This window comes from Pristis pectinata, chromosome 7, assembly GCF_009764475.1.
Source record: "Pristis pectinata isolate sPriPec2 chromosome 7, sPriPec2.1.pri, whole genome shotgun sequence".
Classification (NCBI taxonomy): Eukaryota; Metazoa; Chordata; class Chondrichthyes; order Rhinopristiformes; family Pristidae; genus Pristis; species Pristis pectinata.
The window spans coordinates 82,921,296-82,943,998 of record NC_067411.1 but is presented as its reverse complement, the minus strand read 5'-3'; the positions used below and the strand labels follow the sequence as shown (position 1 = coordinate 82,943,998).

Sequence of the window (22,703 nt, the reverse complement as noted above, 5' to 3'; positions counted from 1 at the left end):
TGCTTCGCCAAGACAGCAAGAGATAAAGACAGAGTCCAAGGAGGGGAGGCTGGTGTCCGTGATGTGCTGGGCTGTGTCCACAACTCTCTGCAGTTTCTTGCAGTCCTGGGCAGAGCAGTTGCCATACCAAGCCATGATACATCCAGCTAGGATGCTTTCTACGGTGTATCACTAAAAGTTGGTGAGAGTTATTGTTTTCTCTCCCGGAAAGAAAATAATTACCTCTCACTTCAATGGCCTTCTTCCCCTATGCAAAGGGTGATGGTCTGGCAAATTTTCTTGTGAGACCTGAAAAGAGTTCAACAAATGTTGTTGGTGGGGATATCAGTTTCGTCAGTAGTAAACCTGAGTGGCTGAAAAGTGGAGGTGGGAAGAGATGCTCCTAATTGCCCAGAATACCTTCAGTAGGAACAGGGATGTGGCAAGGAGGAAGTGCAGTTGATATCTTCCCTCCTCTCACTCTGGAGACTATAGTACTTTTGCAATTGCTTTTAAAAGTTTTTAAACTGTATTTAAGATGTTGAAATAAATGAAGCATTGAAATAAAGCATTGAAATAGAACTTCATATGGAAAACTGGTTATATAATGGGAGATTGAAAATTAAAATCTTAATACTGGGATACCCTATCATCATGCCACCTATTCACATAGCTAGGACTGAATGTAAACCTGGATACCTTAACAATAGATTTTCCAGAATTGTTTTTAGTGAATTTTGAAATGAAATATGCTCTACATAATGGATTTTAAAAAATAGATGAATGTCTTAATTTGCATCAAATTGAAACGTATATATTGGACAAAAGAATACTAATATAACTTTGCAGCCAAATCTGGATCTGTAATGGATATGCATGCAGAGCAGTGATTGTTTTTATCATATTTATTAAAGAGCAATTTGCTTTATACTTGCCTATTAGAAACCCAATTTTTCAATAAACAGTTCACTGGAGATTACCATGCTGTATTACCAGTTTTACACCAGTTAAACATCAGTATTGACACATCTGAAGCTGAAGAGATGTATGAAATCAAACTGTATATTTGATACAGATGTATCAAATCAAACTTCTGTCAGAATAGCCCCTGAAGCCAAAGTAGTGTGAATGAGGTCTGGTAAATTGACTTTCCTAGGCTCAGTTGAAGAAAAACTGAGTTTTATGCTTCCTGCCCATTTTTAAAAAAAACATTTGCTATGAGTACTTCTAATGTACAAACAGCTGGTCTTTGCACACTAAAAGCAGCTCTCATGCAGTTATTAGCTTGTGCTGATATCATCTAGGATGGTTTGGAGACCCAGTAGTTAGAGTTACTTGGTGGGGAGAGGATACCATCCAGGATTACCACCTGATCCCAAACCAGTGATTGGGACCGTGGGCCAGCATAACTTTAAGGTAGTAAGTTTGTGCTGTTGGAGAGAGAGGTCAAGAGTGTGTGTATTTAGATGTGTGGCATTAACATGGATCTCAGGATTCAATGAAAACAGTGATTTGAGAATTGCTGAATACCTTGAACATATCTTTAATCATGTGTAAATCCAAAATGCAAATGGTAGAATTTCACTTGGAGTCCACTTAGATTTGGTTGGAGTCTGAAGCATTTGCTGAGGAGACAAATGTTTCTGTGGAAGAGTAGTTGGTCAACACCTTATTGAAAAAAAGGCAACAGAAGGTAAAAGAGATTAAAGAGACAAACAGTACCATCAGTAGCAGAACTTCTTCAAGGTGGTCATTTCAGAATAGAAGAGGTAGTGAATTTAAGAGTAACTGCAAAACAAAAAACTGCAAAATGCTGGAAATCTGAAATAAAAGCAACAAATACGGGAAATGTTCATCAGGTCAGGTAATGCACGCTTCAGCAAATGGCCGATCATCAGAACTTCCAAAGTCTCTGTTAAAGTCCTTGCATTAAGAATGATCAGTTGACCCAGTACTGCTGAAATTTACCATAACAAGGAAGTTATCTTCCAAGAGAAGAAATATCTGGCTAGCCAAGGAGAGGGATGAATGTTGACCATTGAATCATTTCATTATGTTTTTAGTTAATGTTTAATATACTTCAACCTTAATTTTATTCTGGAATTGGGTATCCAAATTTTCTGTTTATCTGAGTAATCTTCTGTGTAGCTGAGAGCATTCCTGACATGGATCAACAAAAGATAAGGTATTTTTATTAGTCACACGTACATGGAAACACACAGTGAAATGCATCTTTTTGCGTAGTGTTCTGGGGTCAGCCCGCAAGTGTTGCCATGCTTCTGGCGCCAACATAGCATGCCCACAACTTCCTAACCCATATGTCTTTGGAATGTGGGAGGAAACCCACACAGCCACAGGGAGAACGTACAAACTCCTTACAGACAGCAGTCCGAATTGAACCCAGGTCGCTGGCGCTATAATAGCATTATGCTGACTGCTATACTACCATGCCAGCAGATCAGAAATTTGGCCTTAACTTGGACTAAATGCACAATGGAATAGCAGCTTTATGCTGTGCCATGTTTCCAGTGCTGCTAAACTTTGGTGGAGCCGAATTTTGAATTCAAAATAGATGTGCTGCCACCATTATATTGTGCATTTGCATATGTAACTGAGATAAATTTCTATTCTACAATCTGTCACCTAAAGTAAATATGTCCACATTGAACAAAATGTGTTTAGTAGTGCACAGCAACAGAAGCAGACCAAGATCCAGGAAATCTGATGGCCTCACAAAACCTTGGGATCCTCTGAAACTGGGAATTCAGCTTGAATACTGAGCTTGTATGAGATCATGGGATCATCTCTGTGCCAAATGACTGATGTTGTCAATAGAATGAGATGATTTTTGTACCAAACTGTTGGTGTCCACAATGGAATGAATTTCTCTCTGTAGTACATTGCTGGTGTTGTCAATCAAATGAGATATCTCTGTACCAAACTGCTGATGTTGATAATGGAATGAATAATCTCTAACACATTGCTGCTGTTGTCAATATAATGAGGTCATCTTTGTGCCAAACAACTGGTGTTGTCAACAGAATGAGATCATTCCTCTGCCAAACTGCTGGTGGTGTCAGCAGAATGGGATTTTCCGTATGCCAGGTTGTTGGTGGTGTCAGTAGAGTAGGATTATCTTTTTGTCTAGTTGCTGGTGGTGTCAGTGGGTCTACAAAATGATTTGTAATATTTTATTTGCAAGTTTTTGCAGATCATCTCATACATGAGTATCAAATGCTTTCCACCACCCTTAAATATGTTAGGTGTTGACTGTTCTCTATTTTGATATTTACTATTTCTTTCAAGTTTGGAAAGCTTTTTCTTTCTTTTATATTATATTCATTTACTAAGAGATCGTGGGATCTACAGATTTTTTTTCTATATTTTATTGCTCTCTATGGTTATCTATGCTATGATTGTTCTCCTGATCTCTTTGTATTACATCTACAAACATCGATGTTATATATTAATCTGTATTAATTTGGAAACTACTAATAAAAAAGATTGAAAAAGAAAGAAAGGTTGGAGAACAACTTGATCAGAAATTGAAAAAGAGATGAAAATATCTTTTGAATTGTTAATTTTTAACAAAACCTGCACACAGCTTTCTATTTTGAATGTCATGTGGAATTTTTTTTTCAACAGACAAAATAACAATTCAGTGTGGTTTTACCCCTTTCTTGATATTTTAATGAATAGAAAATACAATGAAAAGACCTATCAAGTTTTTTATACATTCTCATGGTTTGTTATCACTCCGTGCGAGTTTTCTGTCACATAAGTTCTTTATTTTTTATCAAAAAAAGGAGGGAAAGGTCTTCACTATTACTTAAAATGTCCACTTGTAATTGCCACCAAAGGAGCCTCAAAATGTCATGGAAATAGAGTGCAGCTACTCAACCTGACGGTATGTCTGGAAACAAGTCGGGTGTAATAAAAAATGTAGTTGTCATGGATCGGGCAGGCTGACTCTTCATAAGCAAGAGCCCTAAGACTCAGTACTGTGTGACCAGACTGGCTGGCCATTGTTAGCCCAGAAAGTACAAGACTTGCAAGGCAGTTCCTTTTAGACCTTGCTTGCCTTCACTGTAGAGTCTGGCTACCCAACCTGAGCCCAACTGGGTCTCTATTATTGTGTCTGGAGCTGATTGGTTGTCAAAAAAAATCAAATCTTCAGATTTAAATTTATACCCAAGCAGACCTCTACATGGAAAGTATGAAAACATGCACCTAATGGTTCCCATACGATGCACTTATTTTAAATTAGAAATTGTGCCATTTTTCCAGAGATTAAACTAGTGTTTTTAAATTTTTGTAACTTTTATTGAGTACATGAACTCTTTGGTGTGAGGGATTGAGACCCTGATTTTCCCAACATCTTGTGTTTGACTTTAGTCAGCATCCCAGCCTCCATTCAGAACCATAATCTGTTGCATTGTTATGATTGTATATGGTACTGGTGAAGCCACTCTTTGAGTATCATGCACATTATTAGTCACCTTATTTAAGAAAGGATATACCAGCACTGGAGGCAGACCTAGCTAATTCCTGGGGTGAGGGTGTTGAGCTATAATGAGCCGCTAAAGAAGTTAGATCTATACCCTTGAGAGTTTAAAAGAATGCAGGGTGATCTTATTGAAATATGTATTCTTAGGGGGTATGACAGTATAGATATTGAGATGTTCTACTAGTGTGAGAATCTTGAATGAAGGGACATAGTTATCATTTTAATAACAATACTAATAATAATTTTAGGGGATAATCATTTAAAACTGATGTGCATAGGAGCAGACAATGGTGAATCTCTGGAATTCTCAACACCACAGGGCTGTGTAGGCTAAATCACTGGGGGTACTTATCATTGAATGACCAGGGAATTGAGGGCTGTGGGGAACTGGCACAGAAGATAAGGTGAGACCAGGGGTAGGTCAGCCATGATCATATTGCAAGGTGGGGCAGGCTCGAGGGGCCGAGTGGCCTACTCCTGCTATTATGTTCTTATGTGCTGCTATTATTGTAACTTAATATGTAGGCTCTTCCTTAGTGAACTGGTACATGATGCACCCAGTGGATATCAGCCTATACCTTTCCAATGATGTCAACTATTGACTGATAGGGGGCAAAACAAGTATTTTATATTGATTCCTTGTTTTAAGGTTACTCGCTTCTGTGTGTCTCTATCAACTGACCATAATGGTTATCACCCAGTTTATTAAACTCCTGAGGAAGACCATCCAACTGACTGGAAGAATAAATATATTTTCTACTATTTTGATGTATTCAATTATATTGCTGTCATTGCCCAGTTATTTGTTTATAGTTTTATCAAAATATGTAATTTATAGTTGGTGGCTGTTTTTCTCTGCTATTACGTAGTCTGGTGTTGTGTAATCAGGGTTTGACAGTGGAGACGCAGATCTTTCATAATAGGAATTAAAATGAATTTACTGAGGAATAATGGTATGATATATAAACCTATTAATCTGGATTAATCTGTTTGATTTTGCAGATACCAGAATAATTTAGGGGGTTTAGAACCATCATGTCATTTGTTTTATGTGCCTGCTGCATTTGTACAAGAAATCTACTTTAAGCAGCAGTTGGTTAAATGATAATGTTGTAGACATTTCTTTCTTTTCCACCTACTAATGGTCCTTTTCAGAGGCTGCTGTGAAATGCTTTGGATGATCAATCTTTTTAAGAATACTTCTGAGAACGGTGCATCTGCATAATTATATAATTAACTGCAAAAATCATATTTTCTATTTGCAAAACAATTGTGTGCTTTTTTTTGTATTTTGCACTAAGTTAAATACTGCATTGCTCCTCTAACTTTTGTACTGAGCCAACTTTCCCAGCTGATTTAAACCTCCACCTCAACTCCCCTTGCTTTTTCCTCTGCATTCATTGCCTTTATCCTTAAACTTCTCCCGCCATGATTTCTCATTTTCCAGCATCTCCAATGCAGACTAAGCCATCTGATTCTTATTTATAATCACCTACCAATACAACTTCCAACAGTGCCTACTCGTGGAACAAAATCTCCAAGTATCAAACTCCCAGTACTAGGCTTTGGCTATCATTTGTCATCCTGAATAGTCTGTTCAGTCACACCTTTTGTTTTGGTCCCAATGAAATTCTTGCTGTTCACCATCATTAAAATTCCCCTAATTGTGGTCTTTTCAAGTTCAAGAATTGAAATATCTCAAGTTCAAGAATTGCAATTTGGACATTTATTGCACATGATTTAGCTATTCATCACCAGTACTGGTCTGACCACATCAAGCCCTTTTTTCTTGTTTTCAATTTTTCATGCTACTTTAGGATCATCACAGCAAACAATTTTGATCCTGGTTTATTTTCTACAATGTCAAATTATCTCCTTAAACTCTTCTCCCCTGCCCTCCACATTAATCTCCAATAGCAAGTGTGAGGAGCTCATGGATTCCTTTGTCACAAAGAATATAATTATCCTTTTAGCCGCATCTATCACATCACTGCCTTACCCCTATCCACCATGTCAACACAGCAAGGTTCTCCCTGTCCTCTCCTGGAATTTTCATTTTTCGTAAAAGTACGACATATTAAGAGATCATTTGTCTATCAAGTGCACATCCATGTACCTTTTAAATGTTGTAAAGGTTTCTGTCTCTACCACCCTTTCAGACAGTGAGTTCCAGATTCCTACTTTTGGATTAAAACAAAATCCTCAACTCTTCCTTTAGCAGATGTGTTATTTTAATGAAAAACTAAAGTGAGATTGACACCAATGAAATCCGGCAGAGCATGTCAAGTCCTTAAGTATCATTTAAAGGCCGGGAATGAAACCGTTCCAAGATATGGTCATACCAGCACTAAACAGTTTATTTTCTATGTGGGATTCCCCTAGCTGATGTAATTGGAATGAGTCCACCTGCTTCCTCATTAAATAAAGGTTTTTGTGGACTGCAAAGAATTTATTCAGACAGTAATTTCACTGAAATCAAGAAATTCCAAGTGTGGAATTTGGCCAATTTATTATTTTTGTCCAAAGAGTGTAAGATTCACCAGATGAAACCATGCCTTTGTGGGAGGAATGTAGTCATTGGCGACTTGCAAAGTTAAATGTTCCATTTTATTTTAAGGAGCATATGTGTACTGAGAATAGAGTTGATTATTCCTTTAATTCCTCTGTTTATTCCCCATCCAAATTTTCCTCCTCACTCTGTAGACACCAACATACAGGCAGTACTTATTAATCCCAGAGACCATTTGAGGCAGGTTACTCAAGCTGAACCTAATCTTATATTCATTCAGCATTTACACAGGCATCCTTTATAGCAATCAGATGGGCAACACCTTTTGTTCATTTCTGCTCTCACTATTATCCTTGTGAAGATCAGCAAACCCAGCCCATACCGGGGAACAATCCTGGCAAATTTATGATCTGTACAACTTAATTCATTGCCAAGTAATGCATTTGCTCATTGAGCAGTGAGAAGAGCTGTTGAAGATTGAAATATTTTTTTAAATAGCATATACTATTAAGAATGTTTAGGAAAGTAAAATTCTCAAAACCATCGTTGAAATCTAGCACTTGAATGTTTAACTTATTTTAAGAAAAAGAAATTTCAACTGAAGTTTTCATTTTCTACAAATCTTAAACTCAATGGAATTGTGTTTAGTCAAGTATAAATAAAAACAGGAAATTCTTGGGAATTCAAATGATCAGGCAGCATCTGTGGGGAGAGAGATAATGTTTCAAGTTAATGTCCTTTCACCTGTCCACAGATGCTGTCTGATCAGCTGAGTGCAGCCAGTATTTCTGGCATCTGAAATTTTTGCTTTTGGATTATTGATTATATGAATGGCTCTCTAATAGTGTACAAACATTTGTCCTGTGTTACTTGTCTCACGTCCTATGTTGTTTTGAAATGGTGATCCAGGTAGGGCAAGTGCATTTCACATTAGCATTAGATCCCAGAACAAAGTAGGCATCCCAATGCTATAGTAACACTTTGTTTGCATTAATGAACACAGGAAAAAAAATATTTAATTGTTATGGAATCTGTTTAAAAGAAAATTCCCTCCAACTATGCAGCACTTAATTTTAAAATAGTAATGGAATTGGTGCCTAAGATGCTATCTTTAAATGCACCGTAGATAGAAATACATTCTTCAAGTTTTCTTCCCATTCCATCTAAGAAAAAATGCGAAGCTCTGATTAGTTTATTTTCTGAGCATAATTTTGTTATTTTTATAATGGATAATTTTATATAATGTGACATTTTATATGAATGCATTCAAATAGTGAACTACATGACAGTGATAAAAAAAATGTCCTGAGAATGAACTTAAAAATACCTTTTCATCCTCTTTGCTAACCTCCCTCAGCATAATTTTTACCACATAATTGCATTCTTTACTGTTGAGTCTGCTTTTGCAGAACATAATAGTTATCCATTTGATTTCTACTGATTATTTAAAAAGTTAAAATGTCAGCCTGAACTTTTGGTGTAATTAGAGTCAGATGGTCGTAGGTGTTGCTTTGATGGGATTCTGTTCCACACGATTTCAAAGCAGTGGAATATTATTGCAGGGAAAGGAATATCCGTGTGGAAAAATTAGTTTGATCTCTGAAGGGGAGCTTATTTACATTGTTCCAGAGCATGTAGAGCTGTGGAAATCTTTTTAACAGTTGAAAACTGGTGTTATTATTTGTAGTGCTACTGTAAGGTTGTTCTGCTTGATACTTGTTAAAGAAGAATGTCTTACTAGAAAGTGCATGGTAAGTTTAAAAATGAATTGGGTGAATACATATTAGAGGTTCCATAATTGGTCATTTCCTGGTTTGAGATTACTGAGTTTAGCCAGCGTTGTGTGGGGAGAGGCAGTAAAAGAGTCATGGAGAATACAAATGGAAGAGTTTTCATAAACAAGGTGGCAAAAAGTAAGGCAGATTATCCTCTCTTACATCAGCTTCCCTTTTATAGGATGAGCTTAACGAGCTGGGTGGTGATTTTTTTCCCATCTTGATCACAAATTGCTTATAAAATTGAGAAGTATTGTTAATAGATTCAAATAAAATATTCCAATCCATGCCATTCAAAGGTCTAAATGGGTACAGTATAAAGCTGTCATCTTACGGCAAAGTTATTGGCAATTACCACCCAGACTTGTAAACCGGGTGCAAATAAGTCATAACTGTCTTCATCTCCACCCTGAACTTAGTTATCCTTCTTTCAAATTTAATATAATGAAATTGGATTCTCCCCCCCCCCCTTCATAGCTGTAATAATTGTTTTAAAAAGAACAAAGAGCAATATATAATTTCCCATTTAAAATTAGTCCTGTTAAAGAGGCATTACCTATTTTTTAAAAAAGCATTTGGTAAAGGAAAAGACGGGCAACAAACAAAAAAACAGCCTTTTTTGTGTTCTCCATTTTTCAACAACCAAAGCAACAAGTTGACAGCAGACAATTTAATGATTGCTTTTATGTTAGGGGTTAATTTCAGTCAACAGAGAACAGTACAGCATAGTACAGGCCCTTTGGCCCACGATGTTGTACTGACTATATAAACCTTATCCCGTTTCAATCTATCCCTTTTTCCACTTCACCTCCCATAACCCTCTATTTTTCTTTTGACCATCTGCCTATCTAATAGTCGCTTAAATGACCCTATCATATTGGCCCCTACCACCACCCCCGGCAGTGCATTCCAGGCACGCACCACTCTCTGTTTAAAAAAAAAACCTACCTCTGATATCTCCCCTGAACTTTTCTCCATGCACTTTAAATGGGTGACCTCTATTATTGGTGATTGCCATGCTGGGGAAAAGAACCTGGCTGTCCACTCTGTCTGTGCCTCTCATAATCTTATATACCGCTGTCAAGTCTCCTCTCAACCTCCGTCACTCCAAAGAGAAAAGCCCTAACTCGCTCAACCTCTCTTCATAGGAAATGCTCTCCAACCCAGGTAGCATCCTTGTAAATCTCCTCTGCACCCTCTCCAAAGCTTCCACATCCTCCTTATAATGTAGTGACCAGAACTGAACACAATATTCCAAATGTTGTCTAACCAGAGTCTTATAGAGCTGTGACATTACCTCTTGGCTCTTAAACTCAATCCCCTGGCTAATGAAGGCCAACACACCATACAACTTCTTAACTGCCTATCCTCTTGAGGCAACTTTGAGGGATCTATGTACTTGGACCCCAAGATTTCTCTGTTCCTCCAGAACTGCTAAGAATCCTGCCATTAACCATGTACTCTGCTTTCAGGTTTGTTCTTCCAAAGTCTATCACTTCACACTTCTCCAGACTGAACTCCATCCGTCCCTTCTCTGCCCAGCTGTGCATCCTGTCTATATCCCATTGCAACCTATGACAACCTTCTGGACTATCTACTGCACCACCCACCTTCGTGTCATCTGCAAACTTACTATCCCACCCTTCCACTTCTTCAAGTCATTTATAAAAATCACAAAGAGCAGGGGTCCCAGAACAGATGGGTGAGCCAATTCTGAATCCACACAGCCAAGTTTCTTCAGATTACATGCCTTCTGACTTTCTGAATGAGCCTTCCATGAGGAACCTTATCAAACGCCTTACTAAAAACCATGTACACCACATCCACTGCTCTAGCTTCATCAATGTGCTTTGTCGTATCCTCAAAGAATTCAGTCAGGCTCATGAGTCACGACATGCCCCTCAAAGCCATGCTAACTGTCCTAATCAGCCTATGCTTCTCCAAATGCTCATAAGTCCTGTCTCTAAGAATCTTCTCCAGTAATTTGCCCACCACTGAAGTAAGACTCATTGGTCTGTAATTCCCAGGGTTATCCCTACTTCCTTTCTTGAACAAAGGAACAACATTTACCACCTTCCAATCACCTGGCACTACTCCTGTGGCCAGTGAGGACACAAAGATCACCTCCAAAGGCACAGCAATCTCATCCCTTGCTTTCTGTAATAACCTTGGATATATCCCTTCTGACCCCGGTGACTTATCGATCCTAATGTTTTTCAAAAGTTCCAGTACATCCACATGCTCTAGTATATCAGTCTGTTGTATGCCATCCTCACAAATGTCATGGTCTCTCTCACTGGTGAATACTGAAGCAAAGTATTCATTAAGGACCTCCCCTACCTCTTTTGACTCCAGGCACATGTTTCCTCTTTTATCCCTGATCAGTCCTACCCTCACTCTAGTCATCCAACTATTCTTCACAACGCCTTGCAGTTTTCCTGAATCCTACTCACCAAGGCCTTCTCAGGTCCCCTTCTAGCCCTCCTCAGTCCATTCTTAAGCTCGCCCCTGGTTACCTTGTAACTCTCCAGAGCCCTGTCTGATCCTTGCTTTCTAATCCTCGGGTAAGCTTCTTTCTTCCTCTTGACAAGATATCCTACATCTCTTACCAACCATGTTCCTTCACTCTACCATCCTTACCCTGCCTCAATGGAATAAACCTATCCAGTACCGCATGCAAGTACTCCCTAAACATTGTGCACTTCCCCAAGGACATCTGTTCCCAATTTATGCTCCCATGCTCCTGCCTAATAACATCATAATTCCCCCTCCTCCAATTAAATACTTTCCCATATCGTCTGCTCCTATCCCTCCCCAAGGTGATAGTAAAGGTCAAGGAGTTATGGTCACCGTCTCCAAAATGCCCTCCCACCGGGAGACCTGAAACCTGATCAGGCTCATTGCCTAGTACCAGGTCCAGTATGGCCTCTCCACTAATTGGCCTGTCCACATACTGTGTCAGGAATCCTTCCTGGACACTCCTAACAAATTCTGCCCCATCTATCCCCTTTACACTAAGGAGATGCCAATCAATATTAGGGAAGTTGAAATCTCCCATGACAGCAACCCTGTTATTTTTGTACCTTTCCAAATTCTGCCTCCCAAACTGCTCCTCAGTGTTTCTGCTGCTACTGGGGCCAGGGGGTGGGGGGGGGGGGGGGGGGGGGGGGGGGTGGGCAGGGTGTCTGTAGAATACTCCCAATAGTGTGATCGCTCCCTTCTTGTTTCTGACATCCACCAACACTGACTCAGTGGACAATCCCTCCAGGACGTCCTCCCTTTCTACCAGAGACTTGCCTTAGCCTCCGCCTCCTTGTTAAATACTTGTTTAACAAGTTCCCCCAATATCTTTAAAAATATATTATTAGAAAATCATTCAACATAAGTCTTTAAATACAAAAATCTTGCTCACGTTCCTGCAATGTATTCAGTGTATATTAACCTTATTAACTGATTTAATTTTTGCATACCCATTTAACATAAAGGTTCATAAACAATCAGATTCACCAGAAAGCTTTCATGGAGCATCTGCACGTAGGAAATTTCTTGTTTCCTGGTTGCAGGACATCCTGGATAGGTGGTTTTCTTTTGTAGTAGTGGATGTCCAAAATTGCAAACCACCATTCCCCTCTTCCCAACATCCCCCCCCCCCCCCCCCCCCCCCCCCCCCACCCATTGCAAACACCACCACTGTCCCCACCCTATGGAAGTGTACAGTGTCTGGAACTGATCTCTGCAGAGCATAGCTTTATCGCCTGGAAGCCACAGTAAAGAGTTGACATACTGGATTACAAATAATGATACTTATCTAAGATGTACATTAATCCAAAGGCTTTTGGATGCAAAGGAGCTGCACGTAGAGACAGTGCAATCCTTTTCCATCAACATACTGGTAAGATCAAGTAAAGACACATGTATAACTGGAAGAGTACATTCTGTGACTCCTTGGACATTCCAAAATTCTGCCACGTGATATGCTTCGGATGTTGTCATTGGTTGTCCATTCAAGGAAGGTGAATTTGCATTCTTCATCTGGTTAATGCAGCTGTGCATGACTGATTGTCTTATGTCAATGAGGCTGCTAGAAATAGCTCATAATAATCCCATAATATGAAAGTTAAGGGCAGTCATTACTGCTGGGAAAAGTTCCTGAACCTCATTTGAACTGTGGATAAAAATCAGTGTTGACTTCATAGTAAAATGCAACCTCTGTGGTACTGCTAATTGTATGTTCTGGAAAATAGGTGGTGTTGCCTCAGGACCCTCCCTTGCTCCTGCTCCATTCAGTCTGATCTTTGTGAATCTGGAACTGGGTCAGAGTTGTACAATGAGTTAGGGGGATAATGAAGGTTGTGGTGGGAGTAATTGGCAGCAACGCCGCATATTGGAACAATTAGCAACAACAAAATAAGAGAAAACATGATTTTATGTTTTAAGCACACACTCTAATGACATTTATTGCTTGCTTACTATCTGTTGTAGGCAGTAGCATGATCTGTTTTGATGAAAATTAACAATCAAATAGCACTATGCTATTCTGGCACATGTTAAATTGAGTGCAGAATTTCTGGATACTCTACATTCTAGCTGTCTTATTTAGCTGTTCAGTTCAAACCACGTTCTGACCTTTTTATAGTGCCTGATGTTCCTGGTTATATTGTGTAGTCAAGAACATGACTGGATACTATTGAGATAGAAATAATGAGAACTATTTTATTTTTCCATTTGCTTTTCACATGATTAACCCTGTTCAATGAAAATCATATTGAAATTTGATTGGAAACCAGAGTAGGTCAAGTTAGATGTACATTCCCACCTATCTGCACTATAGCAAGCAACTAGGAATGAAAACTTACTGTTTTCAAGTGAAATGTTAGTACACAGAGAGAGCAAACTGGCAGTTGGAGCATATATGTGTATTTTGGAAACATCCAGAAAGCATTTCATCTACAATAAATTACTGAGGAGAATAACTATTCTTTTCTCAGTGGAATTCTTCATTATAAGAAAGCTGTCCAGAAAAATGCAAGAGGTCTCTAATTTGGAACAGAAATATGCCAGAATAGCATAGTGACATTGGATTGTTAATCTTCATCAACACAGATAGATAGATCATGCCACTGTTTACTGTGGATATTAAGCAAGCAATAAATGTGAGTTAGATTGTGTGCTTAAATCCTTTTAATTTTACTAACATAAAATCATGCTTCCTGTTATGCTGACAATTCAACTGATTAGAATGACCACAAATGCAGTTTTCCTGTTACTGGGTTATATATACCCACACTCGCCAGATGCCAGAGCCAAATTTAAATTTGTGAATTTTGGCTAACATCCTCCACTTAAAGTGTGTATTTTAAGGGCTCATTTAAGTGTACCTACATAAAATCTGATTTACTATATAATCCCACCACAAGTTTGCAAAAATTACCATTCTCAGCCTTTCAGGTTTTAGTCCCCAGTTTCACTTTCAGTACTCAGTGAAAAAGGAAACAAAAAAAATTCTTATTGATGTAGTTGTAACTTACATGAAGTCCCCTTCCAGCATGGCAAACAAACTAGCATTAAGCTTTTTACTAATTCATGATCTGAGTTACCAAATGCAGGAAATATTCTTATGTGCTGTAAATTTTAGCTTCAGATGTGAAAGTTAATGGCTTAGAATTTGGTGGAAAAATGATCCATATTCAAGACGCGTGCTGTTATTAATGCCTTAAATCCAGCAGTTTGTGGCTAGGAAGAGGCCTCATATTTGAGAATTAACACAAATTGCTGAATGATACCTTCAAATCCACTATTAGCCTTGGTAAGATGGGAACTTGGTGTCAACCTCCCAATGAGTGTTTAAAAAATTGTCAGACTTTTATAGGAAACACAAATTAAATGTGCCATGGACATTCAGGGCAGCTTTTTCATGGTGTATGGGCTTTTAGAATGAGGTTAATGTTCCTGCAATGTCATTCAACATTAAAGACACAATGAGAGTAAATGAAGCTGCAGAATCTCACTCTGCAGGTAAAAAATAGCTCTATTTTTATTTTAAATGTATAAATTTTTCCTCTTTGCCTATCTTAATGGTGGTCCTCAAGCTTCCCAGGGGATGGATGCGGTAGATCTCTGGTTGCATTAGGAATGGCTGGATAACAGTTTATTGCAGGACTGAATGGAAGATCCATTCCCCTTCTACACCACCCTGAAATCCAAAACCACCACCACCTATGTTTATTCCAAAGTTACACAACCTTGTCAGGGTAAATATATAAAAGTATTTTATTTGGTGCAAAGAAATGTTTGTCAGTCTGCCAGGTCCACTCATGCTGTTGATGTATTCTGTCATCAACTTACTTCAGGATCATGGGCCAGAATATGTGTCTTTAATGGCAGTGTCACTGTTGGCATTTATTGCCATTACTATACAAAATTGGCAGTAAATTCTGGCATCCAGTAATGCACATTTAATCTCAGAAATCCAGAAACTGCCCTCAGTAATGCCCTCTTTACCAGTCTACACAGAAACAGTGATTAGCTATTAACTTCAATTTTTTATACCCTAATCTAGCTGTAAGAACTGTTAAATGTTTTAAGCCTTTTTGAATAAACTGTAATTACGCCTAAACTAGCTTATCGTTTTTATTTTTTCTCCATGGATTACAGATTAATTATTTTCTTAAAGGTTAGTTTATGATAATTCATCTTCTTCTGATCAGTTTGTAATTGGTTTATATTTATGACAACATGTTTAAAAATTACAAAGGATTAAAGGATTTTACTTCCTAGTTTGACACCTGTCAGAATTCCTTGGTCTGATCAGCTGCTCAGCCAGCTTGATGATATGACTTGAAGCAAAATCTGCAGAGGCAGATCCGAAACAAAAGCAAAACACTGGAAACAGTAAGTCAGGCAGCATTTGTGGATGGAAAAGCAGTCAGTGTTTCAAATCAATACCCTTCATCAGAACTGGAAGAAGGAGTAAAGAAGCATATATTAACTTGTAGAGAAAAGGATAGGTGGAGAGGGAACATCTGCGACAAGGTAAAGATCAAGGTGGTCCCTGTAATGTCACTGCTTTTGGTGCTAGCAGTAAGGGAGAGAAAAGAAAAAAAAGAGCACATTGACTGGAAATCTGAAACAAAAATAATGCAGGAAATCTCAGAAGACGAATCAGCTTCTATGGAAAAACTGTTAATATTGACCTTGCATCAGAACTGACCAGTTCAGACAGAACAGAAAAGGCTAATTCTCATAAATTATTGAATTCAATTATTGAATTTTGAAGACTGCAACATGCCTAGATGGAAGATGAGGATCTGTTCGCATTGGCATCACTGGAACCATAGCAAAGGCCACCGTGGGAATTGGATGCAGTGTTAAAAGTGATAGACCACTAGAAGCTCAGGATTACCCTTGTGGACTGAACAAGGTTGTCCTACTTTTGGGTTTCTCCAATGTAGATCGCATTGTGATAATGAATGCAGTAGACTAAATGAGAAAGTGTGAGTGAACTGCTGCTTCACCTGGAAGGAGTGCTTGTGTTCCTCATGGTAGGAAAGGAAGAGATTAAAGAGCAGGTGTTTTCCTGGGAAAGTGCTGTGAGAAGGGGTGTGGTTAGAGGGGTTGGAAGAGTGAACCAGAAAGTCACAAAGTTGAACAGTGCCTTTGGAATGTTGAAAAGAGAGGGGGGGGATGTTGGCGAGGTGAAGGGAATATTTGTCTGGGGTGAAATCTTGTTGAAGATGTTGGAACATGAGGACCAACAGAGCCCGTTCCTGCTCTAGCTGGGAGGAGCAGGGTGAGGGCAGACATGCGGGAAATAAATGACTCTCGGACAAGGCCTCTATCAACAGGGGTGGAGGGGAAGTTGGTTAGGGCCTCTGAGGAGGTATCTCACAGGCACTGGTGTGGAAAGTCTTGTCGTCAGAGGAGATACAGTGGAGATGGAGGAACTGGAAGAATGGAATGAAGTTGGGTGGGATGAAGTATCGTCAAGATAGTTGTGGATGTCTGTGGGTTTGTAATGAATATTCATTGCCTACCTATCCCCTGAGATGGAGACACAAAAGTCCAGAAGAAGAATTGAAGGAGAGAACATGAGTGGGGCTGAAACAAGGACTGTTCCACATGCTTAGAAAGACTCGAGCATAACTTGGGCTCATGCAAGTTCCCATAGCTACTCCAATGATCTAGAGAAAGTGAGTGGAGTTGAAGGGAAAAGTAGTTCTATGTGGGAATGATTCTGTCAGGCAAATCCAGGAGGGAAACAGAAGATTGGGTCTCTGTTCAAGTAAGAATCAGAGGACCCTCGGGTCGTGCTGGTGTAGAAGTGCAGATGAACAGGTTAAGACCTGAAAACTGAAAGTGATGGGGGCATCAGAACTGTTAATGGCAAGAGAATGGACCAGAGAGAAAGGATAGAGTCGAGGTAGAGCATCCTGGAAGGGGATTGTGAACAACTGGAAGTGATGGTCCTTATTGGTACCAGTGACAAAGGTAGAAGAATAGATGAGGTCCTGCAGACAGAGATTTAGAGCTCAGAGAGTTGTTAAAAAGCAGGAACTCAAAAGTGGTAATCTCTGGATTGCTTCCAGTACAGAAAAAGATTAGAGCAGATGAATGCATGGAAGAAAAAGTGGTTTAGGAAAGAAAGGCTTTATAATTCTAAGGCAATGGAATCTGTACAGAGTGGACTGGTTGAACTGCAGCAGAGCTGAGACCAGTATCTTCGCAGGGAGCTTTGCCCATTGTGTTGTGGAGCGTTTAACCTAGCTTGGTGGGGTGGGGAGCTTTAAAGGGAATTCAGGAAGGAGAGGAGCAAATTGGGAAGAGGAAGTTTGAAATGCAGTGAACAAAAAAAGACAGAAAAAACAAAATCAAGCAGCAGAGGGAATCAAAGTACAGAAAAATGTCAAAATGACAAAATTAGGGGCTTTGTAACTGAGTGCTTGTTGCGTTCGCAACAAAATAAATGAATTATTGACATAAATAGAAGTAAATGGGTATGATCTCATTGTCATTATGGGAACATGATTATAGGGTGATCAAAGTTGAGAACTAAATATTCTCGGGTAATCAGCATTTAGAAAAAATAGGCAATAAGATTGTTTTTGTTTTACCTTGTACTACCTCAATACGTTGGGTAATGAATTGATCTGTATGAACAGTATGCAAGACAAGTTTTTCACTGTACCTTGGTACATGTGACAATAATAAACCAATTCCAATATAATAGAGAATCAAGGGTGTAGGCGTAGCAAGAATGAGGAATTAAGTATTAGTCTAAAAAAAGTGGTAGAAAAGTTAATGAGCTAGAAACCTGAAAAATCTCAATGACCCAATGATTTGCATCCCAAGATTTCGAAAACAGTGACTTTGGAGATAGTGAATGTTCTGGTTGTCATCTTTCAAAGTTCCATAGATTCCTGTGGATAGGGAAATAGCAAATGTGACCTCACTACTTACAAAAGGAGGGAGTCAAGACAGGGAGCAGCCAACCTGTGTTAGCCTAACATTAGTGGTAGGTAAAATACTGGAATCCATAATGAAGGATGGAGTAATGTTTCATCTTGAAAAGAATAGTAGGATTGAACAAAGCCAATATGGACTTAAGAAAGGGAAATCATGTTCGGCTAATCTACTGGAGCTCTTTGAGACTGTCACCAATAGAATAAATAAAGGGAAACCAGTGGATACGGTGTATTTGAATTTTTGGAAAGCATTCTATAAGGCCCCATGTAAGAGGTTGATCGAGAAGGATGGATCACAAAGAATTGGGGATAACAATCTGGCATAGAATGAGAATTAGTTACCAGACAGAACGCTAAGAGATGGAATAAATGAACAGGCTGGCAAACTGTGACTAATGGAGTTCTGTTAGGCCTCAGATATTCATAATCTCTATGAACAATTTTGCTGAGGGACCAAATGGTTGCGAGTATGAAGGATATAAGGAAGCCTCAGGGGATGTGGACAAACTGAGTTAGTCAGTGAGAGCATGGTCATTGGAATAAATGTGGAAAATATGATGTTATCCACTTTGGTGTCTTAGAAAATTGGAGTATTTGATAAATGGTGAGAAATTGCATAGTATTGACGTTAAAAGCAGACCTAGATATGCTTGTACATGTAGCTAAAGGTCAACATGCAGGTGCAGCAAGAGATTAGGAAGAAAGAGTATGTTAACCTCTATGATAAGAGGATTTGAGTACAGGAGTAAAGTAGTCTTATTGCAATTGAACAAGGAATTGTTGAGGCAGCACCTGGAGTACTGTGTACAAATTTGGTCTCCTTACCTACGAAAGGATTAATTGCCAAAGTATTGAAAGCAGATACTTTAGTGATGGTAAATGTTCTGGTTATTATCATCCAAAGTTCTGCAGATTCCTGTGGATGGGAGAGTAGCAAATTTGACCTCACTATTTACAAAAGGAGAGGGGAGAAGATGGCGTTCACAGGACTAGTTCTGGGAATGATGGATTTGCCATACGAGGAGATTGTGTGGACTGGGACTGTCTTGGCTAGAATTCAGAAGAATGAAAAGAGATCTCATCAAAACGTATAAAATTGTTGAAGAGCTTGATAGACTAAATGCAGGGAAGATGTTTTCCCTGGCTAAGGAGTTAGGTCCAGGGGCACCACTTCAGGATCAGTGGTAGGTCATTTACAACTGTGACAAGGAGAAATTACTTCACTCGGAGGGTGATGAACCTTTGGAATTCTCTGCCCCGGGGCTGTGGAGGCTTAGTTGATGTGGTTATCCAAAACAAAGATCAATTGATTTCTGCACATCATGGAAATGAAAGCTTATGGGAATAGTGCTGGAAGTTGGCCCCAAGGTAGAAGTTTAGCTATGATTGAAATAAATAGCAGAACAGGCTCAAAGAGCTGGATGATTTCCTCCAGCTCCTATTTATAATGTTCTTAAAGTGGGAAAAAATAAATTAGGTGGCATAAGAGCAGGCTGAAACAATGCCCTGGTAATCCTGCTTGATGATCTTGTGCTGTGCAAGTTTAGAGGACTACAAGGCTCACATCTCACATTATGTAATATGATTCTGGGATATATCCATTTGGGACATGGCAATAGATCTTCCTGAAGATTAACTACTTTATCAAATAAATCCTTTTATCATTTTGATGAAGATATGCCTTAAGAATGCTCATTATGCTAAATTAAGTTCAGATGGATGCTATTGCATCAGTCTTGGCATTCGGTGAACCTGAGGAGAAGCCTAACTGGCTATCAGAATCATTTATGGATGAAGCCAACCATGAGGTGCAAGGCCTCGCAAATCTGCTGTGAGCTGGCCTTTCTTCGAAAGAATGCATTGGTTAAAACAACATGTGATAGGCAGGTGAGTTGTTGGTCATTGGAAGATCTGCTGCATTTTCCCCCATGGTACATTGTAAGAAGATTTAAACTCAATAGAAACAGTCTCCTCTACATCTTTTGTATCAACCATTTCTCTTACCCCTTGAAAGAATTCTATGAGGTTTGTTAAGTATGATCATCCCTTTTAAAATCCACACCAGCTCCTTTACTTTTGTCCAGATGCATGATAGTTTTATCCTTAACCAAAGGCTAAAATTTTCACATCACAGATTATAAACTGACTGGTATATAATTACACAAATTAACTTGATCTTCCTTTTTAAAAATGGATAATATACTACCCACTTCCTAGTTCTTCAGCACACATCCATTCTCCTCAGTGGCCTGCAATACAAGTTGCAAAACAGTTAGAGTTTTCTTCCTCTATTTATGATTCTGGGACATATCCATTTGGGCCATGGCAATAGATCTTCCTGAAGATTAACTACTTTATCAAATAAATCCTTTTATCATTTTGATGAAGATATGCTTTAAGAATGCTCATTATGCTAAATTAAGTTCAGATGGTTGCATTGTGCATTAAATAATTAGTAAATTTGAGTGTACTTTTAGTATTGACATTAGAAACTGTAGCCACGGGCTTATGGAGAGCTCTGCAATTTTTATTACTATAATAAAGAGACGCATGTTCCATTGATAATTGAGAAGGAACGACAGAATAACAAATATGAGCAAATGGGATATGTGGATGGGCAAAAAGGTCAGCATTGGCCAAAGGGTCTGTTTCTGTACTGTACAACTCTGACTCTAATTGTATAAGGTAATGTTTTACAATAAAGAATGTAACACAGTTAAAAAGACAAAAATAAAATGTGCTTTTGTTTTTTGCATAGGATTTGAAACCTGATTATGTTTCAAAAACTGCACTTCAGAGAAACCTCAATTATGAAGAAGTGTGCGAAAAGGTAAGACCTGAATAAATTTTCATACTGAGTTATCCTTCCCTCTTGTCATCCCTACTACACTCAGCTAATGAAGGAATAGCACCAGATCAACCTTGGCATCAAATATGGACATGGGGAAAATCCTCACAAACAGCTGGAGACCTGTGTTTAAATTGGGAAACCTGTCCTACAGATCAATCATGAATAGTCTGATATAGTCATACTCACACATTCATAGCTTATAAACAATGTGCCAGACTCCTCTATCAGGACAGAACCACCAGAGGATAGCACAATGGTATGCAGGTGGGAAGGAGGAACTCTTGAAATCCTCAACGTTTACTCCAAACCTCTCAAAATCTCATGATATCAAGTCTGATGTGGGCAGGACTCCCTCAGAACAATGTCTGATGTTCAACAATGCTCAGCTGATTCATCAGTAGCCTTCCTTCCATCATAAAGGTGAAGTGTAATGTTTGCTGATTGTGCAATGCTCAATTCCATTTGCAACTCCTCAGCAAATAAACCAATTCGTACCTGTATGCAGCAAGATGTAGGCAATACTTAGGCATGCACTGAAAATTGCCAAGAAACATTCATCCCACAATGGTGCTGGACAATGACCACATTCAACAAGAGAGTCTAGCTACCTATCCTTAACATTCAACGGTATTGCCTTTGCTGAGTCTCCCACCATCTCTATCAGTATCTAGGGGGTTGCCATTAACCAGGAGTTAACTGGATCAGTTAGATCAATGATGTCACCACAAGAACAGGTCAGGGGCTAGGAATTCTGCTGTGAATGATGCACCTCCTGACATCTCAAAGTCTTTCCATCTGCAAGACATAAGTTAGGAACATGATGGTATACTCCTCTTGGCTAAGTGGTAGATTGATACCCAATTCATCTACCTAAACATTTACTCCCAACCACCAGTGCACAGTAGCCACGGTGTATCATCTACAAAATGCATTGGCAGTTACTTGCCCAGGACACTCCAACAGAACTTCCCAAACCACAATTTACCATGAAGGAGGACAAAGGAACGCCACCACCTGTGGCTTCCCCTCTCTAGTCACGCACTATCCTGATTTGGAAATATATTACCAGTCCTTCATTGTTAATATGTTAGGGTACCTTCACCAGGAGGACTGTTGTGATCCAAGAATGCCAGCGAGACTAATATCCTGATAAATGAATGAATTAAAGAAAACCCACCAGCTATCAACAGCAGACATTTGTAAAAGAACTTTAGTTCAGTGAGAAGTTCTCTGGCAGTAAGATGAATCAGCAAATATCTGAGTAGTTAATTCAAAGAAGGCACGCGACTTAGGGATGGGCTTCACCTTTAAAGGAACTTTATAAGTCAATAAATAACTGGTTGGAAGGGTAGCATTGTGATCTTTATTTCCCTCCATAGGTACTGCCTGACCTGCTGAGTTCCTCCAGCATTTTGCTTGTATTGATCTTGAGTTATATTCTTTCTATAATGCCAAACAACTGTTTCACCCTTCCAAATTGCAGCTAGCTTTCAGTTTTCTGTATGTTTAAAGTTGTTGTGTAAAGCTTATGTTAGTGACATTGCACCTTGCAGTGGCTTTGCACCTTGTATGCATTTTTGTTTGAAGGGTAAAGAAATCACAGTTTGTTCAAATGACTGCT

The 22,703-nt window shown here is 39.0% G+C and overlaps 1 protein-coding gene across 2 annotated transcripts in view; it reads left to right on the top strand.

Annotated features, from left to right (window-relative positions):
* srfbp1 (serum response factor binding protein 1) overlaps nt 1–22,703 on the top strand; it is a 146,338-nt gene that overhangs the window by 78,531 nt on the left and 45,104 nt on the right. For both annotated transcript variants that reach the window (XM_052019875.1, XM_052019876.1), the window contains one exon: nt 20,990–21,061. In XM_052019875.1, coding sequence (XP_051875835.1) covers nt 20,990–21,061 — 72 coding nt within the window. The remainder of the gene's footprint in view (nt 1–20,989; nt 21,062–22,703) is intronic.